General features: G+C 46.9%; 1 protein-coding gene across 1 annotated transcript; it reads right to left on the reverse strand.

Annotated features, from left to right (window-relative positions):
- Positions 1-3,183: 3,183 nt before the first annotated feature.
- LOC112108585 (interferon regulatory factor 8) lies at positions 3,184-22,771 on the reverse strand. The gene is made up of 9 exons (XM_024202783.3): positions 22,682-22,771; positions 17,178-17,352; positions 14,297-14,480; positions 12,384-12,472; positions 11,686-11,797; positions 10,854-10,904; positions 8,583-8,969; positions 6,714-6,829; positions 3,184-4,424 (listed from the first exon to the last, which is right to left on the reverse strand). Exons 2-9 carry the CDS (start codon positions 17,349-17,351, stop codon positions 4,248-4,250), a joined length of 1,290 nt encoding a protein of 429 aa, XP_024058551.2. The 5' UTR covers position 17,352; positions 22,682-22,771; the 3' UTR covers positions 3,184-4,247.
- Positions 22,772-23,089: the final 318 nt, after the last annotated feature.

A 23,089-nucleotide genomic window follows, 5' to 3' on the forward strand; every position in this document is an offset into this window, starting at 1 on the left:
AGAGCTACAGCTGAAAAGTTCGGTATAAGAGCCAAGTATTGGCATTGCAACGCTGCATATTATTTATTGGGGCTGCTAAAACTTTGAGGCAGAGCCTGATCTTGCATGATTTGGTGTAACACCGCTGAACTCAGTTTACATCAGCTGCGCCTCCCTTTGCTTTCAAAGAGCTAGAAATGCAGTTCGTTGTGATCTCAGTTTGGGAGGGTGTTTTGGTTTCAGATTGCTAGAGGGGAATACAGCAGATACGCCCTCGCTTGGAGCAAAGAGTCTGTGCAGCCAGGCATGATTCACCGAATGTTATTAGATCTATCCATGTCCTCATCAGAAACTGATCCACGTTATCTGCCTTCAAATTCCTCCTTACAAATCTCCTTTGCCACGAGGCCTACAAAAAACTTGACAATGGTTGGCCCACCCTTGTGCCGAGACCATTGCCTGGCATGCTGGCCAATACTGACTCACTGTTTCCTTGTACTCCCCCCCATCGGTCTGTATCCATCAGTGTTCTCTTGTCTTTATGCTATGACTGGAAGCTGTTTGGGGCAGGGACTGTCTGTACAGTGTCTAGCACATTAGGGTCCTGGTCCTTGCTTGTAGGCACTGCTGTAATACACAAATAGTATAGCCTGACCCGTCCAAAGGTGACACCGCGCCCTATCACTCATGCCCGTCAGCAGCATTGCTGTGGCCAGAGGAAAAACCAGGAAGAAACAGAAAGAGGTTCGAGACAAGCACACGGGTGATTTTTGCAGAAGGGCTTGTTACAACCACAAGCCATGGTGGCACTTGTGACCCATCATGAGTTTCACAAGTGGGCATGCATCGTTCCATTGCACACACAGCTAACCCAGCTCTGGTGCCACGCTGCCTCCTTCCCACCCCCTGGCTACACGGGATCGGGCGGGAGGAGGGCAAACCGGGGCGGAGGCAATGTGAAAAGTTAATGACTCCTCTTTCAAGCTGAAAGGAGCATGAGCTAGCTTGAGCCCTCTTGGGTAGGACAACACCCTCCAGCTCTTTGCAAGACATTTATTTGGGATAGGACACCCAGAGAGGGGCTAAAGATTATTCTTGTCTTCTTTCATCCCCTCAAATCCTGATTTAGGAGGTACCTAAGCCATGGTGTACGCAAACACACTGATCTAGTCTGTCAAACAAACCTGGTTAGGTTTGGTGGAGTCACCGTTGGCTTCGGCTTGTGCCGCAGAACAAAGCCCTGAAGGATGTGCAGGGCACTTGAGGGAAGATGGGCTGGCAGGTGGCTTTTGAAATCATTGTGCCACATACACCAGCTAGACGTTCTCATCACCTTGCCAAGCAACTAGCATACACACGGTCCCGTTAGCCAGAGACCAGAGTGCCTGGAGCAGGTGCTCATGGGATTGGAAAGAGAGGCCACAGTAATGTCTTTGTGGGGCAGTGGCAGATTCTCCAGAAGGCCGTGACAGAGGGCAAATTCCTGCACTACCCTAGGTAGACCTCATGGAATTAAGCTAAACCTTATTGAATTCAGTGTAAGACCTTTTGGGGGGGGTCTATTATATTAAAAATGCAGCTGTGTATGGGTTAGTTTAGGATTGTATGTAATTTTTCTAGGAGCCGTGACTCCTACAAACCTTGGGGAAATGGTAGAACTGTTTGGGACAATACGTGTGAAGTGGGTATCCTAGGCAGGGCCGGCTCCAGGGGTTTGGCCGCCCCAAGCAGCCCAAAAAAAAAAAAAAAAAAAAGCCACGATCGCGATCTGTGGCGGCAATTCGGCGGGAGGTCCTTCGCTCCTAGGCGGAGTGAGGGACCGTCCGCCGAATAGCTGGACGTGCCGCCCCTCTCCGGAGCGACTGCCCCAAGCACCTGCTTGACAAGCTGGTGCCTGGAGCCAGCCCTGATCCTAGGCAGTATTTGGGAGGCCTTTTGAAACTAAGTCCTGAGGAGAAAGCCTCCTTGTCTACTTATTACCTGCTCCTGAAAACTGCAGATCAAATCCCCCTGAACTGTACAATGGATGGACTACATTTGTCATGTGTGCTGGCTCTAAAGGGAGGCTGTTCTGAACCTGTGATCGGAGAAGAGACCCCTTTGTCGGGTTAATCATCCTGCCAGAGCTCATGCTGGAGTGGGTTTTGATCTCTGGTAGGCTTATTAGCATGCCTGTAGGTTCTTTTATTGTTTTTAATGTTTTCTCTGTATTGCTGTCACTTTAAGAATAAAACATGCTTGCTTAGAAAGAGCTGTGTGGTAACTTACCACGGTTGGCAATTACTCGGTTATTAGCCTCTGAAGAGAAGGCAAAAGGAATCTGCTTAGGCAGCCTGGCCTTCGCTGGGGATCTCACACGATAGTCAGGAAACTGTGCATCCTGGAACTACTCTGGTCAGAAGGGAAATAGACCCGTCTCCACCTAAGAGAGGCAATGGCAGGGGAGCCAGAAGCCTGAACTGAGTGCCCTTATTGGACCATAAAGGGAGAATACAGATAAAGTTGCCCTCAACCGTGACAGGCCTCAGGTCCCAGCCCCGGAATCGACACTAACTATTCTACCCCTGCAGAAAGCCACAGTTCCCTTCGCAAATACTTGCACACTGGTTTTGCTCCGTGTTTGTACAGCGCCTAGCGCAGTAGCATCCTGGACCATGGCTAGGGCTCTTAGGCATGACAGCAGCACAAATAAGAAAGAATAATAATTGACTTTTGCACATTAATAAAAATGTGTGTGTACAAATCAATGGCAAAACTCAGAGGCTGACTTTAAATTGGTTGGTCCTTAAACTAGAATCCCTGCCAATAAGTATAGGCTTAGTGACTAAGGAACTGCAAGCGGAAACGGATTTCTCCTCTCACACGCTGGGGCTGAGAGGAGAAAGTGGGGCCAAAATCAATTCTGTGGGAGCTGCAAGGGCCCAGCTCACAGGGTCAGTTCCTTAGAACGGTGGGCTTTAGAGCAGGCCAGGATAGTAAATCCCTCCCCATGATTAACCCCAAAAGAATGCAATAGTCAGCACACTGCCCCTTGGAAGGGAAACTGGCTCCCAGTGACACCCATTGGTGCCAGTCATTAGGACATTAAAGAAGAATGGATATAAAAAGATACAAAATAGAACACTTTATTTGCAAGATACAAATTACAAAACCATTTAAAAAGAGGCATAAAATAAATACTTAGCCTAGCAGAGAGAGAGAGAGACACGCAGTACTGGCTTTGGGCTTTCAGTTGTAAGGCACACGACCCCGTTTCTTAAAAATTCCCATTCCCTAGTTGCGCATGCATAGAAAGCATGATGATGGGTGTTAGTCAGGACATGCACACACATACTGTAGCAGGCACACAACTTGCACACACATTGGAGGTTGGGCACATGCATTTTTGAGACTAAAGCTGACTAAACATGAAGATTTTACTACAAACTTATTTTGCATTTACATATATAAAAACTCGTGTCTCTTTGGCTAAGACAATTAAAATGATCATTTCCTACATTCAATATTTACAAATAATTTTGGGATTTATTTCCAAATTGCAAAATACTTCAATATACAAAAAAAACCTCAGTCATAAAGGCAAACAAGAAGTTACTTCAGGAGCGGGTCCTTTGGAAGTAAAAGGATATTTGCTCTAAAAAAGTTTGCATTGTCTTTAACCATCAGTGGTATTGCAAACTCGGTTTTAAGTCAGTGGGATGACCTGATCCCTAGTGACATTCCAGTATGTCTGAGCATTTAAAAATCTTTCACAAGCTTCAGTTCTTCCCAAATTGAGGTTTTTGGAAAAGATGATGAAACTGCAGCGGCAGATCCTCAGCTGCTGTAGGTCATCATAGCTTCATTGACTACAACTGAGCTCAGGATCTGCTCCTAAGTTTTCTGACTGCCAGATGGGTCACAGACACTAAGAAGAGCTGTTCTGTGACAGCTTCAATATACTATAGTAGCATTACTGATCTTTCTAGTCACTCTCCCACAACACTCAAGAAACTTTCCTCATCCACTTGCTGTTGGCACTAGATGAAGACAAAGAATGGTACAAAAGCCATCCATATGAATAAAATGTAGGCAGAATTCACCGTTCTGGTCTAGTTCCTTTGCTCACAAATGAAAATTGTAATTGCTGAGTTTATTTTAAAACAACAACAAAGAACAGCCATGGGCATCTAGATTCTAAATCAGAATGTTTTCCACGGGGGAATTCAAACAGTGCTGGGACCAACCAGGGCTAAATTAACCCCACCATTATTTATTTTAAAAAGCACTCAGACAGTGATCTGTTGATTTTCTCTAAACACAGGTCTTTGGTGTGTCCCGCAGATATCTTGGAAGATCCTGAATATTTGGTCATGCTGGGTCTCATCAGCTACCGGAAGCATCGGGCCGCTGCTGTAGACCTTTCCTGCCTCTTCCACCAACTGTCTAACCCACAGCTGCTCAACCTACGGTAGAAGGAAAGACCACCAAGATGTTTAAATAAGATGAGAACACTTACGACATACATCTTTCCTCCAACTCACCATAATCACCATCACCCAGACTTCACTGAACACTCTAGTGGGGGTACACAAGCTACTGTCAATACAGTACATCAGATACCACAAGGAAGACAACGGTCTAAAAGGGAAAACCTCCTTCAAGAGAGAAATTGGGAAAAGAGGGGAAGGATGGTCTTATGCTTAAGGCAACTGGTCTCGGATTCAGTTCCTATGGGGCTTTGGGCAAGTCACTAACTCTCATTTGTCCCTCTTTTGTCTAGTTAAATTGTACATTCTTCAGGACAGGGAATGTCTTTCTATACACACAGTGCCTTGCACAATAGAGCTCTAACCTCAATTGGAAGGGGTTGCGGAGATCCATTTGAAAATGTGAGAGGGTGCAAATTTCCACACCCTACCTAGCCCTCTGCTTCCCTTCCCCTCACCAGCAGCCTGACAATGTGCCCCCATCCTTTCCAATTTTGAGTGAGTGGTGCATGGGATCACAGCACCACTCGGGTTTGGCCTGGCAGTCCCTCCCTCATGACAGATGGATGACTGGGCCAAATTTGAGTGAGTGGTGTTGCGAACTGGCACATAGGGTCACAACACCGCTCAGGTTTGGCCCAGCCAAAAACTGGTCGGGCCGTGACCCAGGTTGGCCCTGCCTGCTCTGTGGCTTATGTTGACTGGAGATTTTAGGCGGTGCTGTAATATACATAAATAACATGGTGAATATATTAGGATGTCATCAACAAAAGAAAGCAAAGATGTCTAACTTAAAGACTCGGTGGTCCTGAATTTTTTTTATCGTCTTTGAACAAAGCCATTCTGGGTGTAATAAACTCATTTTCCTATTTGTTTCTAATTTACCACCAGAGTTTTTCCCATTCACTTCTTCCATATCCTTTGTACTGTAAGATTTTACATGCAAACTATCCATTACTCTCAAGTTCATTCACCCCTTACGCTTGCTTCACTGCATGAAGCCCTAATCCTGCTGGTAACAGCACAACCAGTTGCAGTGATTTATTGGACAGTTGCCTAGAAGGCAGGAGTGGGAGGCCAGAAAAAGGTCACCACCAGGCTGAGGAGCATGGTACATAGGTAAAGTATTTAGCAAATGACTATGCAAAGCACAGGGGGGGGGGGGAAAACAGAGAGGGGAAGGGGGGAAATACATTTCTTCCTAATTTAGGGCCAGATTTTTAAACCGACAGAGTCTGTGTGCAGTTTTGTGCTTAATTTGCTCATTTAATCAATGTGATGACATGGGCCATTTGGGGATTTGTGTGTGCAAATTAAGAAAATTAACTGGCAGCCTGGATGCCTAACTGATGATTTGTGCAAGCAAATACCTGTTTTACACATGCAATTGATGCACATATGTAAACAAGTTAGGCGGGGCTAGATTAACTCTCCTGTGGGCCCAGGGCTATTGTATACAGGGGCCCCACAAACTCTAAGTCTTTTTCCAATTTAAAACAAAATGATCACAATTATGGCATCAAGGCTATTAATGCTATACTAAACTTGCCTTTTAATTAATGAAGTTGTTCTGTGGTTACATTTCAGTCTTAAAAGATGTAGAATATAGTTAAGTTAATTCAAAATAGCCTACCTCTTACCTTAGAACAGCTGTTATATTAGTTTCTTTCTGGGAGGGAGTTTGGGTGCAGGAGGGGAGTGCGAGCTCTGGGAGGGAGTTTGGTGCAGGAGGGGATTCTGACCTGGGGCAGGGGGTTGGGGTGCAGAAGGGGATGCAAGGTGTAGGCTCTGGCCCCATGCTGCTCCTGGAAGCAGCCAGCTGCAGGCACATCTCTGCGTGCCCCTCGGGGGAGAGGGACAGCGTGTCTCCGTGCACTGCCCACGCCCACAAGTGCCACACACTACGAAGACGATGCTGCAGCAGGGACAGCGTGTGGAGCTGCCTCCACCCCTGCCAGGGGCACGCAGAGACCAGCCGGCCGCTTCCAGGAGTGGTGTGGGGCCATGGCATGCAGGCACCCTGCCTGAGCCCTGCTGCACTGGGGCCCCCCTTAGCCCGGGACTGCAGCCCCTAAAGCCCCTACGTTAATCCGTCCCTGAAGTTAGGTACGCAAATTGCATGCAGCCCTGTGCTTCTGAGTTTGGAAACATCTGGCTCTGAATGTTGAGAGACAGAAACCAGGTAGTCTTGGGGATGCATTTCTGAGTTGTAGGAGAACGAAGGGGCAGCTCAAGCAATGGCTGTTTCTCATGAATGTGCCTTACCTGTACCAGGATTAATTTACAGCGTAAAGGGACTGTGTCTGGAAACTCTTCGCCAAAGCACAGCAGGACTTTGCTCTCCGGGAAACGGCCTTGGCTGCCGTAGAACTGTTGCAGCTCTAAGAGGAGAAAAACAGATGGTTGGAAGGGATGGAAACCAACTAACTTCAGTGAGACATTAGCACACGCAGCTGCAGCAGGTGGCTTATTCACCTGCAGGGAGAATTGCATACACACACCTCGGCAGCAAGTGTTGTATACAAACCCACACAAACACCTGCTGGCAGCACTGCATGCACACTCAGCAAAAGGTATTTAGCTTTTATGGAGAGAGAAAATTAGGGGGGGGGGGGGGGGTTAAAAATCCCAATGCAGGAAATCCTCGTTAAAGAGCTGTATAAGTGACACTGTGCTGAGATGCAGACTAAGATAATCTCTTATTCAACAGCAGGGGCGCCTGGCCGGTCCCGTGCGCCGGCTGTACTGCTTCTGTAGTCATTTAGACTAAGAAGAGTCAAGCTCCTGGGTGCAGAGCCCTTTGCCTCTGAGTCTGGCAACGAGCACATCCCATCCCTCTACAGCGACCCCCTCAGGAGACTGATGGAGCTGCAACTTCTCCCCTCTCTGGGGAGAAGATTGATTTGATGTAGAGCAGAGGTCCTCAACCTTTTTCTTTCTGAGCCCCCCCCCCCCCCCCCCCCCCCCATGCTATAAAAACTCCACAGCCCAATTGTGCCACAAGTGTTTTTCTGTATATAAAAGCCCAGGCTGGCCTTAAGGGGTAACAAGCAGGGCAACTGCCCAAGGACCCCACACCCCTGGGTGCCCTGTAAAGCTAAGTTGCTCAGGCTTTGGCTTCATGTCCACACGCCGGGCCTCTGGCTCAGCTTGGGCTTTCTATCCTGGGCCCCATGGAGCCTAATGCCCTGCCTGGCGAACCCCCTGTTTGTGGCCCCCAGGGGGCCCTAGACCCCTGGTTGAGAACTGCTGATCTAGTGCTTTCAGGGGAGGACTAAAAAAGGAAGAATGACTAAAAGTCCTATCTTCCCACCTCAGGGAAGTCCACAGACATTCCTTGTACCCTGAGGAGAAAGAATTGGGCCCTGCATTAATACATATTAACACAGATTCAGTATCACATACAGTGCCTTTAGGAATGTTATTTTGTGCTTTAGATTTTTTTTTTTTTTGTAACCTATCAATTGTGCCCTCGCTTGATGTAAAACACTGCAGTGGGGTTTTTATACAATATCTCCAAACACCACCGCTCACAAGAGATAAGCCACAGCGTCTGGTGGAAGGGATACTGCTGTGTTTATTTTTATAAGTGTTGGCAGGGACGTATAGACTACGTGAGCACTTTGGGGCGGAGGTCTATACATTCTGGGCCAGATCCTGAGCTGGCATAAATCAGCATAGGTTCTTTGACTTCAGGCATAGAAAGGATGGTCGAGTGGTTAGGCCACTACTACGGGACTTAAGAAACCTGGGTGGAATTCCCTGCTCTGCCACGGATTTCTTGTGTGACCTTGGGCGAGTCACTTAGCGTCTCTGTGGCTCCATTCCCCGCCGCCCCACCTTACGTGGGTGCGATAAGGATTGCTAAAGATATGCTAAAGATTGCCAAGAACTCAAGACACATGGTCTCCTGTTCCCATCGTAAGCGCCTTAAAAACAACAGCCCTTCCCTGGAGCCGATTTACACCAGCTGAGGATCTGACCCCTATCAGTACAGGAAGATGTAGACCCCATCCTACAGCACCATGGCTCTATCCGTGTGTCAGTGCGCAGAGGACAATGGGGGGAGGGGAGGCAGAAAAGTCAGCTGTAATGAAGAGGGTGGATCCAGAGAGGTGGGAATGTTTCACCAACCTCGGACAAACTGGTTGGTGTCGAATATTTTGACCACCTCATCCCGGTCCAGCTTGTTGGGCCGGTCCCTGTACATCACGTTGTTCCCACTCCAGAAGACTCTCCCCTGGCACAGCCTCTTGATGAAGATCCCCTGCTTGTTGCTGTGCAGTAGCACCCCTCGTTCCAGGTGCCCGAAGAGCTTCTTGGTGACGTGCTTCTGGCGGTCATTCAGGATGGCGTCGGCGGAAGGGAACTGCACGTGCTCCAGGCTCTCCGGGCCGTACAGCTTGTCACAGTGGGCGGGGGCGTGGCTCAGGGAAATTCGGCAGCCTTCGTGGTAAGAGGTAGTAGTGTGGCCAACCAGCTTCCCTCCGTAATAGAAACTGATCACCATCTGCGAGTACGCTGCAGGGAGACACGCCCGCACACAGCCCATTAGAGGACGCAGGTAACCCCCGCCGCTGCTTCACCCAGGGCTGCAGGAATAACCATCCCATTGCACACGACAGCAAAGCTCCACTTAAGCGCTGATGCCCTTGAAATGCTCTGTGCCTAGCTCGACAGCGAGGAACGCAAAGTGTCAGCATCACAGCTCTCGGGGGCCCGAATCAGCAGGATATTCAGTGGCTGCTCCTATAACCCCGGCACGCATGAGCAGACCTCACTCAGCAAGCATTGTCTTTAATGGGACTACTCCTGTGAGGAAGAACTCCAGTCGTTTCCTCCCTGACCCTCTCAGACTTCCCACTGGGGACACTGATTTTCAGCACAGTTTTTCTGAATTCAGCATGCTCTGTAGCAAGCAACCTTTTACCTTCCCAATCCTCCAGAGTCCCACATGTCTATCTGCAGCTGATAAGCCTGACCTATCTAGTTTTACCAGTTACCCCTTGGTTAGATTTCGGTAGAACATGCCAGCAGAACAGTGTGCAAACGTGATTACACATGTCAGCGTGGTGGGCACCGATTGCACGCACCAGGATCCTTCTACCTTTTCACTGGGAACTAGAGGAGCAGGTGGCTGCATACTTCGCACAGTAGCTGCCCCGGAGCAGATTCTAACACCCTTCCTCACCTTGAATATTTCCTCACTCCATGAGCAGCCCCACTGAAGCCAACAGCGTGACTCAGGTAAGTGCTCAGCCACGGGGGTAACGGGTTTATAAACTGCCCCTTGGAAACTCCCCACCCACTCCAGATTTCATTATCCAGGGAACAATCATCCTGGAACAGCCTTCATCCAAGTGGACTGCGCTGCTCCTGCCTTTAGTGAAGCAAATGTAAAGGAGTCGGAGACCAGGACAGCCATTTTATGCTGCCATGAAGGTGTGCAGGGGGGCATCCCCTGTGGGCCTGGGATCCTTCGTCCAACGAACTCTCTGCCCTTAAGGTGTCTCAGACTTTGTCCCTTGTTAGCTAACTATATTGCCCTATGTGTTTGCATCTGCCACCTCTGCTGAAACTTGCCCTTTCGCTCGCGCTACTGTCTGTTATCTAAAGAACCTGCTAAGTCTCCAAACCAATGCCTGTACCGATGCAGAGCAGATTTGCCGTGGGTAAGCAACCTGCCTAGTGGATTTGCAACCAAGAGCCCAGTCCTCAGCTGTGCCAAGCCCAGTTCTCGCTGTGGCTGGTAGGGAGAGCAAAGGAGGCTTAATGTCACCCTTACACTCCTCTTCCCCAATGCTGGTGGCACCCAGGGGCTGGTTTGGTCCTCAGCACAAGTCAGACCAGCCTCAAGGTGGCACCTATGAGCTGCTGTGCTGGCCAGATCCCCGAAGCGCGGAGCGCTCTGGCCACAGTCCCTCCAGCTTTTGGCATATCTTCAACACCCGGGGAGGGCTGGAAGGACTGGCACAGAGCCGGGGCTATGGTAGCTTCATGCCACTTGGGGATTTCCCTACGCCCAGGGAATCCCCAGCTGGCTCTTTAAGCCAACTTTACGTGTTGTTGGAGCAGTGCAAAGGCATCGTCTTATTGGGCAGGATCTGGCCTCCTCCCTGGCGCATGCATCTCTGCTACCGCTTAGAAGCTTTAATTCCTTTGCCTGGGTGCTGAGAATGGAACAGCAGCTTATGAAGTCAGAGCGTTTCTGAGCAATTAAGCCCTAAGCTGCCATTTTCGGTGGCTCTGCCATTTTTAATGATTATTTTCTCTGAGTGTGCATGAACAGGGCCACAATGGCAGCAAAGCCAGGTCCCGCCTGGGAGTGCCACATGAGAGGCAGCTTACACCACACCGACTGAGGGCAGAGTACGTAACTGAGCAAGGAAGTGGGATTTCCAGTACCTGAATGCAGCGGTTCATAGCTGGAGTACCCATTCATCAGGGGCACAGATGCTGCGGGAGAAGAAATAAAGTTATATTTGTGTGCCAAGTTTTGACACAAGCACCGGGATCTCTGGTAAAATCCAACGACCCGGCCACCCGCTCATTTTGCCCCAGTGCGGTTTCCTCTCCACCCCTAAATTCTTCCTCTCCATATCGTCCTGATCCCTCCACGATTTCATGAGAGAAGAAAACCCTGCAAGGAGCCTTGCCCACATCAGGGGTTCCACTTCCCCAGCCAGGGAAGCAGCGACAGAACGGGGATTCCCAACATGGGATCCAGAACGGAGCTGCCATGTACGGGGAATTCACTTGACAATGTACCACTTAGAGCCAACCTGTCGCTTTAACCCCATTGGTCCTGCAGCTGTCGTCCTTACCATTCCCAGTGGAATCAATGGGAGCTTTGCCAGAGCACGGACTACAATCTCACTGCCAATGTGATCACGAAATGAACCTTATACTTTAGATCTGGGGCTTCTGACTGTCTGCAGAGTCAGACATAACCCCCTGAGCAACTACCAAGCATCGACGGTCATGACACATGCCATTGCAAAGATCGATTTTCCTGTACTTACAGTAAGATTTAAATTTGAGGTATGATGATATTTTAGGCATTCTTAATAAACTTGTTCCTCAAACATAAAAATCCTCCACAAGCACCAAATATAGAGGCAGCTATTCAGAGATCACCAAAATTAGTCTTTGCTATCCTGGTTGTGTCCTCGGGGGATTACTCAATCAAACTAGACACTCTGTTCTATAAGTCCTGGATATGTTGTTAGTGTCTTACCAGGGCTAGGTTGCTGCATCCACCAGTCTGGTATTGGAGGGTTTCTACAATTCTCCTGAGGTGGGGAAGGGCTTCTCTTTATTATACCAAGGTATTCGTCTACAGTGGGGGACTGAGGAAGACAGAAAAGCCATTAGATCATCCAGGCAACAAAACCGAGGTTAAGCAGTTTTGCAGTTTCAGGCAATCAATATCGTATGGAAAAGAAGTCGTTATCTAAATTGCTCACCGGCCCCTGAACAGGAATAGTAAAAACAAACATACTAGGGCAGCAGGGATACTGTGACATAGGTGAACTCTTCGGCTTTGTGACTGGTTAGAAGGAGTGGGCCTTGGATTTCATGGGCACGCTGAGAGCAGAATTTACCCCAACAATTTTGCATCACAATGAAGGGAGACAAGAGCTGCAAAAGTCTGACCCTCTAGTGAAACTCTTATTGAACTGTATGCAAACGTGAGATGCATTGATATGACAAGCAACTGCCACAGGTCTGCGCATGGTGTTACATGAATGAATGTAACTAACGTGTTTGTAAAACATGCAGATTTGTTCTTCTTGCATCAGTGATATCAAAATCTAGTTCCCCGGGCCATATGGTCCTATCATTAGAAAAATGCAATAAACAATTTCATGGAGAAACTTTACCATCTAGCCCTTCCAACCAAAGAGAGATTGCTTTGCTATAGCAGTTAGTTACCTCTTTTATTAGGTCATCTATTGCAGAAGGACTGCAGTCCATGTCAGTGGCTTCATTCAAGCTGCCTCCATTAGCAATACCCGCTTTGCCTGGAAAGAAATACAACAATTCAATGCTCAACGCATCATACCACATGCAGTGATCTAACAAGGAACCAGACCGTAAAGCATGCAAGAGAAGGCCATGGGATGGGGTGACTTGCTTTGGGGAAATGTTTACCATTGTAAAATAAAAAAACCTAGAATCCTTCATGGGATCTTACCCCTCACTGCCATGTATGGGGAATTCACTGGACAATGTACCACTTTAGAGCCAACCTGTCGCTTTACACTGTGCAACCCCATTGGCCCTGCAGCTGTAGTCCTTTCCATTCCCAGTGAAATCAATGGTAGTTTTGCCAGAGCAAGGACTGCAGGATTGAGCCCAGCGGATTGCATGGGTGTGAATAAGATTAAATCCAGAAAACAGCCACAGTTCTGCTGCGGCTGGGAACAATTTAACCTTCATTGGAGACTTTTTTCCCCTGCCAAAGCACAGCTCTACATTGTTGAGGGGGAAATGTAATGCGATTTGCATAATGCTTATAACAAGTGTACAGAAATATAAAGCCTTCTGCGTGAATGAAGTTGACAGAGACCAAAATGCTAAAGGTAGACTTCCTGACAACCAGATTTTGCATGCTTTAAAAAAAAAAAAAAAAGGCACAAACAAAACCACAAATAAAAATAAACTTTGCACAGCTAACACCAGACCGGACATCACAGCAACAAATGTTCTCTGCTGAACCCTGGTTACTATAATCGCTGCTTTTACTGTTGGGCAATGCGAGGGAGTTATTCTATTTCCTCAGCATCTGTACAGATTAAAGCAGATGTACCTTTAGGTTAGAGGGGGGCATCAGGACGGAATGTAAGGCCAAAACCAGAACTAAAACCTTCACCAGGACAGACTTCGGGGCTGATTCTGATCTCGCCCACACGTACCCTGAAAGAACTCCATTGACTTAATGGAGTCACTCTAGGTTTATGCTGGTGTAAGTGAGAACAGGATCAGACCTTCTGAGTCAGACTGCCATAGAGTATTGTCAGCTAATGTCACAGACAGCACGCTCTGTTTGGTTTTTTACTCGGCGGGAATAGCCTCTCCTACTCAAACAGCTGTGGGATGAGGCCGTGGGGAGGAGGGTGGAGTTTTCCCCAGATCCTTCCAGCGGGGGTGGAGGAGTGTTTGCTCTTCTCCCCCCAGGAAGAAAGAAAAATAGTCTTGATGGCATGGACTTCCAGTGGCTCTCCACATGAGGATCCTGTGCATCTGTAGTGGCCTTGGGGCCCTTGTCCCTCTCCCCAGCACACTGCCTCCTGCCAGGCCCTTCCTTGCTAAGAGGCAACCCCAGAATCCTCCCTGAAAAGGTTCCACCGTCCATGTGGCTACAGTAAAGTGAAGGCAGTTTAAAGCTACATTAACTTTCCCCAGGTGGCTTTGAGGAAGAAAGAATGCATGACCCCCTGGCCTCTCCTCCCCCAACCCCTTGATTTCCCATATCTGCCCTCTGCCTGCCCCTCCCCAGCCATGGATCCCTGCCCACAGCTCTAGGGAAGAGTGGGACAGAGCCATGGAGGTGGCTGACTCCCCACACACACACACACACACCACCCACCCATCTCATGACCACGGCAGCTCTCCGGGCACTGATCTACGGGGTACAGCCTGACCCAGTGGAATCACTTGGAGGTGGGATGTGGCCCAGGAAATGCAGCTGAATGCACGTCAAAGCTGGCGTAAGTCCACTTCTGTTTTTCCCTTTGCTTTAATAACCAGACACAATCTCTCTTCTCCTATAAATCCCTCAGACGTTCAATGCTCAGGAGGTAAGTGGCTATGGAACAAGTCACTTAGTTTATCAGGACACTTACATTTCTGCTCTTCCTCTGGGACGATCCTGTACACTTTGTACGGCTCCGAGATGTCCAGCTGGGACCTGTCCGTCACCTCCTCGAAGTCCGGGCTCTTGTTCAGAGCACAGCGTAGCCTCGTTTTCCAAGTGGCTGGCTCGGCTTTGTCACCTTCTTTAAATTTCCCTTTGAAAACTGCCCAAGCCTAAAACAAAAGAGAAAAGTGCCACAGAACTGAAGAACCAGCTTTACAATTAGAGCTCTGTTTTACGGAGTTTATTAATTTCATTTTTCAGGGTTTACTTTTAGCAATTTTTGAACTTTTATGCAGATGGCAAAAAAAATCAGGTGATTTGGGGCTCTCTCTGTGTATGCAGCAATGAGTAATCTCTTGGTAATATTCCCGAGTGGTGCTTTAATGTAGTACCATTTCAAACAGCACCACATTAAAGCGCACTAGGGAGTCTTTAGTGAGCACCAGCAGGGTCTACACAGACCAATTAATGCACAGCACGTTAGAGCACTTTAGAAACCACAGCCCCATAGTCCGTATTGCAGCTCTGTGTAGACAAACCCTTAGATCCAAGTAACCATTTCTGGTGTTTATTGGCTAAACGCCAATTTCATTGTCTTCTGATTGGTTAAAGGCTAAAATCAGAAGCCCAGTTTATAACTTCAGGGCCAAATCTCACATTTGTTCCTCAAGGCCATTTCCTGATGTCGTCACTCAGGGAAACTCCTAGTGACTTCCACCGCAGATCTAACCACCACGCCGAGGTACTTGCCTGGCCACTGTCACTGCAGTGTCTGAGCTCCTCACAATCGTCACTGGATTTATCTTCAGTTACAACACTGCTGTTCGGCAGAGAAGGGCTGTTATCCCATTCTCACCGATGGGAAACTGAGGGGCAGAGATACACTTCCTGGATAACCTTGAGCAAGTACATCAGAGGTGGGAATTGAAGCCTCATCTCCTAGGTCAGGGCCCTAACTACTGTACTGTACTATCCTTCACGCTGACTCACAAAGTGCCTGATTCTCCGGGGCACTGCAGCTTCTGTCGTCATCATTTAAACCCACGTAAAATGCTTCCCACTCAGTTCTCCATTCATCCCAGGAGTAGTGTTTTACAGTCACTTTGTCCAGGTGGAAATGACCACTCAAGGCACAGGGGAATCTGGCCCACAATATCAGTGTAAGCTCTGACTCGCCAGTGCAAAGAGGAAGCTGCAATATGTTTCGAACAAGTTTTTAAAAAACACAACAAAAAACCTCTTGCCCCAAAATCTGACAACAAGCCGAGAGGGGAGACTATTGTATGCAAATAGCCTGTACAGGGCCACCATTTCCCTGACACGAAATTCTTTTCTTTCCAGAATTTTCCACAAATTGTGACTTACACGATCTGTCACAGTCCAAAATTAGCCTTGTAATTACCCTCTTCATGATGGGAAGGTGAGTGAGAGATGAGGGGAGAGTCTTAAGCTTTGCACTCTCTTCTTTTCGTTGGTGTGTCCCAGCTCTAAACTAGTCTAAACAATCGTCTGTGTGCTCAATACTCTTGCCCATGGAAGGTCTGATTTCCAAAAACTACATTTGCAATTAACACAACTCTGCTCAGCTCAGGCATAATAGCAATAAATATTTAAATTACTTTTGCATACAGATGCACAATGGTGCATTCATTCTTGGAAATCACGTCCACGATATTAAGTGCTTTTAAAAAGCTATCACTCAAGGCTGGCATGATTTTCATTGCAGGGGAGGCAGTGTTGCCCAGTTGATATACTGTAGCACAGAAGTGGACTCAGGAGACCTGGTTTCTATTCTCTGCTTGGCCACTGGCTGCTGGGTGACCTTAGACAAGTCATTTCCCTGCTCTGTGCCTCAGTTTCCCCATCTGTGCAATGGGGATAATGATACTGACCTCCTTTGTAAAGCACTTTGAGATCTCCTGATGGAAAGATCTATATAAGAGCTCGGTATTTTTATTATTATTACAGGCTAGTGAAAATTCATATTTATGGACATTTGAAAAAGCTTATCAACATGGTGTCTCGCAATATAATGTCCACATATTGATTTGGAAAACAGTATTAAATTAGCAGGCGTGATCCCTTTGGAGCAGCTTTGGTGTGTAAAAATAGTTCTTTAGGCCCTGATCCTGCAGAGACTTGACTGAAATCAATGGGACATTTTGCAGCGAATAAAGCTGTGCACATGAATAAGCGTTTGCAGGATAGGGGCTGAGTTTTGTTTATAAATAAATGTCTACAGCAACTATTCATAATAAAAACCAGAAAAAGACCATTTAGTACCACCAATCTACTCCATATTCAAAATCTTAGCTGAAAAGTTGGAGATGCTAACTCACTGGGTCAAATTCTGCACCTTACACCTGTGCAGCCTCAATGCAGTCAACAGGGCTCCGGCGGTATGTCTGAGCCAGATTTAGCCTACTAAATTTCATCTCTATACAGAGGCAGTTCTTTGCAAACACCAATTTTCCATGAAAAAAATGTTAGAGCAGCCCTATCAACAACAGCTGTGGGGGCTCAGCACCTTTAGGAAGAGGTAGGCAATGTATTATTAATGCCCAAATTACTTTAAATTAAAGGAGGATTGCAGCTCTAGGCAATTCTCACTGGGGAAAAAAAAAAAATCATGTCAGGATGGAAATCTGTTATATTGCCAAAAATAGGAGCAGGCTGAGCGCTGCCTGCAAAGTCAGTGGGAGACAAGGGCACTCGGCAACTCTCCAGAGGCAATTGGCAGCCTAGAGAATCAGAGCCAGGGCAGTGCTGCTCAGGCAGGAAGGGGATGTGTCCAATATGTTTGCAATGAAGGAGAAAGTCACGGTGCATGAGCAGTGTTAAGAAAAGAAATTTACTGTCTCTCCTACCTTGAATATAGAAGCATCCACCTCCTGGTTGTAATCCTGTTTCCCAGCATGTTTCCACGGGATGCGGAACATGCTTTTTTCTTCATTTTCCCAGATCAGTCCTGGGTACATCCCGCTATCAATCTGTTCAATCAGCCACTGCCTGAGCCGTCTCCCACCATTCCTGTCACACATCCTGAAAGTGAAATTCACAGGATCCGTTAAATGCCTCCCGCCAGTCACACACAGAAATCAAGTGTCACACTTCAAGGAGTTCTTCTGTACAGTACGCAGACATCAGGAGTCAGCAGCAATTGGAGGGGGGTTAGACTATGCACCATTGGCCAGGGCTGTCTTCATTTTCTATGTCTTGTACATGGTCAGCACTTAACAGACAATATACAGAGATATCAAAATGTCCTAATTATTGTGTACAGGTAACCAACGCCAAAACTATTAAATGCCTCCAATACTCTGTGACAGACAGCCCATTATAAATTACTATTAATAGCAATAATTTGCACTTATATAGTAACTGCCATTCAAGGATCTCAACGCTCACTATTATTATCCCCATTTTACAAATAAAGAAACTGAGGCACAGAGAGGGGATAAGTGATTTGCCCCAGGCCACAATGGGGGTGGGTGTCAGTCAGGACTAGAACCAAGAACTCCCCAGCTCTCACCACTAGACCATGCTGCCCACTATTCACACTGTGGATTGAAACTTGATTTCAAGGCTCTTTGGGGCAAAGACTATCTTTTTGTTCTGGGTTTGTACAGCACCGAGCACAATGGGGTCCTGGACCAGGGCAGAGCTCCTAAGTGCTACCATAATACACCTAATAAATAAGGAAAAGAGCACAATTTAGATGTAAAGAACCAAATTCTGCTTTCAGTTACACTGGTGTAAATGCACAGTAACTCCACTGATTTCAGTGGAGAGAGAATGTTTAAGAGCCAAGAGCAGAACCTGGCCTAAAGTTGCTTGAAGTGCAGTCTGCAGGGCCCATATGCATCTGTTTGTAAATTGGGGAGGGGAGGATCCAAAGAAATGAATAAAACAGACATTTCATAGAACGAACATTTCTAGGCAGAGCCTCTGTGAATCAGACGTGTCCAATACTTTCATAGAACTGTCCCTCTTGGAAAATTGCAGGCGGTACAGGAAGCTTAGAGCTTTCCTCCCCAACTCCTCTGTCCCCGCTCACAAACGCTTCCTCACAGAATATGCACGTTGCAGCAGATCTTGACAAATGCTGCTTTATATTGTACAAAATCATCTTCTCTGTAATTCAGGTGCCAGTCACAAGAACAACAGCTGGAAATCCCCCCGATAGCTGGAAAGATGCTCAGCCCTTAACTAAACATTTGTCTTGCCAACATTTCAGTGCTATAGACTATTTCCCCATGTTATTTTTGATGTGAAAAATTCCTCACACTGTGCTGGATGCCTGCCTAATAGCAGGCTAATAAAAATGATGAAAGCTATCCAATTAAGGGATTGAAACTCTCAGGAGCACTATTGAAAACAAGCCTTATTTTAATCAGTCTAGCCAGAGTAACAAGAAACAAAAAACACACTGTATTAGTTGGTTCCCTTGGATTATTACAATTTCTTCTCTCGGACTTTTACACTGAGGGCAAGAACCTGAGCTGGTGTAAGCTGATGCAATTCCACTGACTTAAATGGAGCCATGTCTACTTTCACCAGCAGAAGATCTTACCAATTACATGATGTATTCATTGCATACAGAACTAGGGACTATGGGGCCTAACACTGCTGTACCACTGAAGCGCCAGAGATGTTAGTGGAATTATTCCTGCTCTTCACTGGAGTGAGAGGAGAATGAAATCCATTGAGTTTGCACTGAAGTCTATTTACTAAGTGGATATGCTCTAATGGTTAGCATTTCTTGGCTTACTATATCCCTATCCTTGCTCCGCACACAGACTCCATTACCTCTCACTGGTACTTGGGCTGAGCAAGGAACGCAGGACTGAGCCATTAATTAGCACATATACTAATGAACTAAAGTAAAATGCAGTTAGCATTTCAGAGAATCATCTAATTATAGTGCATTCAGCATCACTATAGTTAGAACCTGAGAATTTCCCCTAATCACTGGGCCTCTCGTTATAGCTCAGCAGTTTTAATATACATCATGCTGAAAGAGACAGCGTTCTCTGCCTCAGTGTAATTTTATTCCATTTTGGCTGTAAGTCAGTTTGGCTATGTTTTAGGGCCCAATCCTTAGTCAGACAATAAACCCCGTTGATTTCAATGAGATAACTCATGTGAGCAAGTCGTCCAGGATCAGTGTCTTTGTTGCATGAGAATAGGTATGTAAATTATTTGAATTTCCAAAGCTGTTTTTGCACACCACAAAATGGGGGGGGGAGTATTCTTTTAAACAATTAAGCAAGCAGGTCATTGGCATGCTGGTAACAGGCACAATTTGAAAAGCACCTGTATGCACATACTCAACTAAGTTTAACAAGAATTGTGTTCCATAGTGGCCCACAACTGAAGTCAATGGGGATTGTGTGGGTCTATCCCAGGGAAAATCTGTCCACACATTATGCATGGAAAACCTACATTCCAAACACGGATTTCAACTGGGTTTTGTGGACCAGCTCAAGAGGTTCCTCTGAGTGATAGATTATTCCATTGGCCAAATCCTCACACTCAGGACACCATGCAAAAATTCAGGTAATAGATTCAGAGCCATGACAATGTCAATGGAAGAGTGGTCCTAATTCTACAACTGCATCCTAAGGACCTGCACACCTAAGGAACCACAATATTCCAACCGGTGTTAGAAAGTAAGTTCAAAGGACCTAAGACTGCAGAAGGATGGGTTAGGGAACGGATCACCCAAACCAATGTTTGCACTGGCTGGCTGGTTCTTTTTGATGATGTCACTTTGTGCAACATCTCCCAGTGGTGGGAGGCCCCAGGGACTTCATTGCTGCAAATAAATATGTAAAGCAAATAATCCCAAGCCCTAGCCTAACTTCCCCCACCCACCCTGCTTCCTGATTTCAACCATTCATTTCTTCCAATTGTTGAAAGGTGTTTTTATCCTGTCTGACACCAATTAGCATCCCCATTTTCTTCTTCAAAGGGAGCTGCAGATCATGATTTAGAGATTCCCAGGATGCTACTACCAGCATTTTCCTCCCTGGCCTCCACACCAGAGATGGGAGCAGCCTAACTAGCAGCACAAGGGCTCAAACAACTGATCAGTTTTCAGTGTTTCTTCCTCTTTTAGAAATGGCATTTTTTCACCCCTCTCCCATTTCCATTTCTGCAGCAGGTCCTAAACAGGAAGTCCACGGCAAAGTCCAAGACCACCTAAATTATGATTTGTTGGCTCATTCCTCTGAAAAAGGATCCACAGTAACGTTCAAGACAAACCATGTAAACAGTCAAAAAGATCGTATGTACACACTTCTCGTCTGTCTCTGAATTACTCAGTGATATTTAGGCAAATTCTTCTATTTGAGAATAAACTGTTAATGCTTCAAATTGTCTTTTGCAACTTTTTAATAGGGACCAATGGCACTAACTTGACAAGGTGCATTTTGGGGCCATTGCTGAACTCAGGCCAAATGACTTTGGGCCTAATTAAACTAATGTTAACTGTCCAACTTAACCGACACCATCAGGGAAATACACAGTTAAAGGTAACAACTCTTCTCTAATTCATCCGATTGTTCATAAATACTGTCCTTCATGTTAGTCCAGAATCCCGGACACATTGGCCTGGCTTCCACACCATGCAAAGCATGCAAACCCTGAATGACTGATATTTTGGGTTTACATGATGCAACAGTTAGATGGAGTTTAACAGAACTAGGCTGGTGGCATGTCAAGCCACATGCTGATTGGTGATCCCTTACAAAATGTAGGGACAATGGAGCTAGTTAAAGACTGAGCGCACACATGACATAGGAATGACTTTGCCTTTTGTATATTTAGCCCAAACCTTTAATATTACTCTGTCTTTATTATCCCAGAGCCAAAAAGTGGCCACCATACCTATTGCTTAAATAAGAGGAGATCAGCTCCATTCAATAATATGGTTTGGGGGCAAAAGATAACAACAAGGCTCCATCGCACTGCTTGCTCACTATTCATTCTGTCCAGATGCCTATGAAGGTTAGCCAGAGTTCTGTCTCATTAGAGGGTGTGCTGAATAGACCCCATCACCTGTGTCTAGCCTAAATGTTCCTATTCCTATTTTGTGCTCAGGTGATATTCGTAATAGGACAATTAGAACAAGACTTTATTGGACTGTTTAGGGAACAGGAGACAATAAGATAGGGTTCAAAAGAACATAAGCCTGGCCATACTGGTTCAGAACAACGGTCCACCTAGCCCAGTATCCTGTCTTCCGACAGTGGCCAGTGCCAGATGCTTCAGAGAGAATAAAGAGAACAGGGCAATTATCAAGTGATCCAACCCCTGTCATCCAATGCCAGCTTCTGGCAGTCAGAGGTTTAGGGACACCCAGAGCATGGGCTTGTGTCCCTGACCACCTTGATCCATAGCGAGTGACAGAGCCCGTCACTAGGCAGTCACAGGCCATTGCACATCCCTTCAAAGCAGTTTCAAAGTACCACTTACCCTCACAGCTTGTGTGTATTGTGCCCAATGCACTGTTGTTGTTTTTTAAGCAGAGACCTAAGGTGGGAGTTTGGAATTTTGGAAGGGGGGGAAAACTTTCTAAGCTCCCAGCTTCTCCATTGTTTCATGAAACTGCTCAAGAGGTAACACTGCTGGCATTAATGTAGGACGGTGTGGGGGGGTCATTTTTGTTGGGGTCTTGTTTTAAGTTAATAGAGAGGTTTACATATGTTGCTTTTCCTCCAGCCTGTACTTTAGTTCGCTGGCTATGGGCAAAACCTTTTACCTTGCCTTTGCAAACCAGCAAAGTCTCCCAGACACCAGTCTGAATGTATTTCACCCGGGTGTAGTCCAGATTACATTATTTAAATATAAAAGAACATATATGGAAAATATCTGCAATTATCCCTCTCCATAGCATCACTGAGGAATCATTGATTTATTTCTTGTCAACACAGCAGGCGATTGTTTTTAATCAGTTAGGGTCCTGGGACACGCGCTGCACTCCACATTCTTAAGGGTCATTTCTGATTCCTGCCTGGAGCGAACTCCATGCTTTCATTTAAAGTTAGGTCAAAAGGCAGGAGCATAAGGCAGGGGGGAGCCCAGCGCTGGCCAGCGTGAGGCAGAAACGTGCCACCTCCAAAGTTCAAATCTCACCTGCAAAAAGGAAGCTGAGGTTGCAAAGAAATAAAAAGCTCCTCGAATCAATGCCAAAGCGGGCCACGTTACATTTGCAAATGCAAACGTTAGTTAATGGTTTTAAAAAGAAGAGGCCAGGCTTAGCAAAGCCCTTGGGCTAACGACGCACCACCTGGGCTCTGCCCGGCCCAACTACCCTGCCAGCTGCAGAATGCTCTGCTCGGAGGAGGAAGGGGTGAGATGCAAATACCTGACAGCGGTCTGCAGAATCGGCTTGCGCCCCGGTCGCTGCTCACCCAGATGTGCGCAGCTGGCTCGCTCTGCGCACAGCGCTCGCAGGCCAGAGAGGGTAAGCGAAAGTAGGCACTCCCCCGCCCCTTCCTCGCATTTATTAAAAAGCAGGGGGAGGGTCTGCGATATCCCGCCTCCGCCAGGGCTTGCAGCCAATGGACAGCGGCGGAAAGCCTCCGGCTAGCCAATGGGAATAGGACAGAATTGAGCGCTTTCTTCTAAGTCCTTTCTTTTCCGAGAAATCAGACTGCGCGGGGGCGCAAAGGGGGTCTCGACGTTGGAGCCTCCTCTCCCAGGTCAACGTTCCATCCCCCCGGGAGCTCGCCCGGGTCAACGTTCCATCCCCCGGGAGCTCGCCCGGGTCAAC

Source organism: Terrapene carolina, unplaced genomic scaffold (genome assembly GCF_002925995.2).
Source record: "Terrapene carolina triunguis isolate 2854851 unplaced genomic scaffold, T_m_triunguis-2.0 Scaffold33891, whole genome shotgun sequence".
NCBI classification, from domain to species: domain Eukaryota; kingdom Metazoa; phylum Chordata; order Testudines; family Emydidae; genus Terrapene; species Terrapene triunguis.

Excerpts from the sequence above, each read along its gene's own strand:
- LOC112108585 (XM_024202783.3), bottom strand. The coding sequence starts at position 17,351 with ATGTGTGACAGGAATGGTGGGAGACGGCTCAGGCAGTGGCTGATTGAA. Across the intron at positions 11,798-12,383 it reads TAGATGACCTAATAAAAGAG|TCCCCCACTGTAGACGAATA; the intron begins GTAACTAACTGC and ends TGTCTTCCTCAG. Across the intron at positions 6,830-8,582 it reads CACCAACCAGTTTGTCCGAG|AGCTGCAACAGTTCTACGGC; the intron begins GTTGGTGAAACA and ends TTCTCCTCTTAG.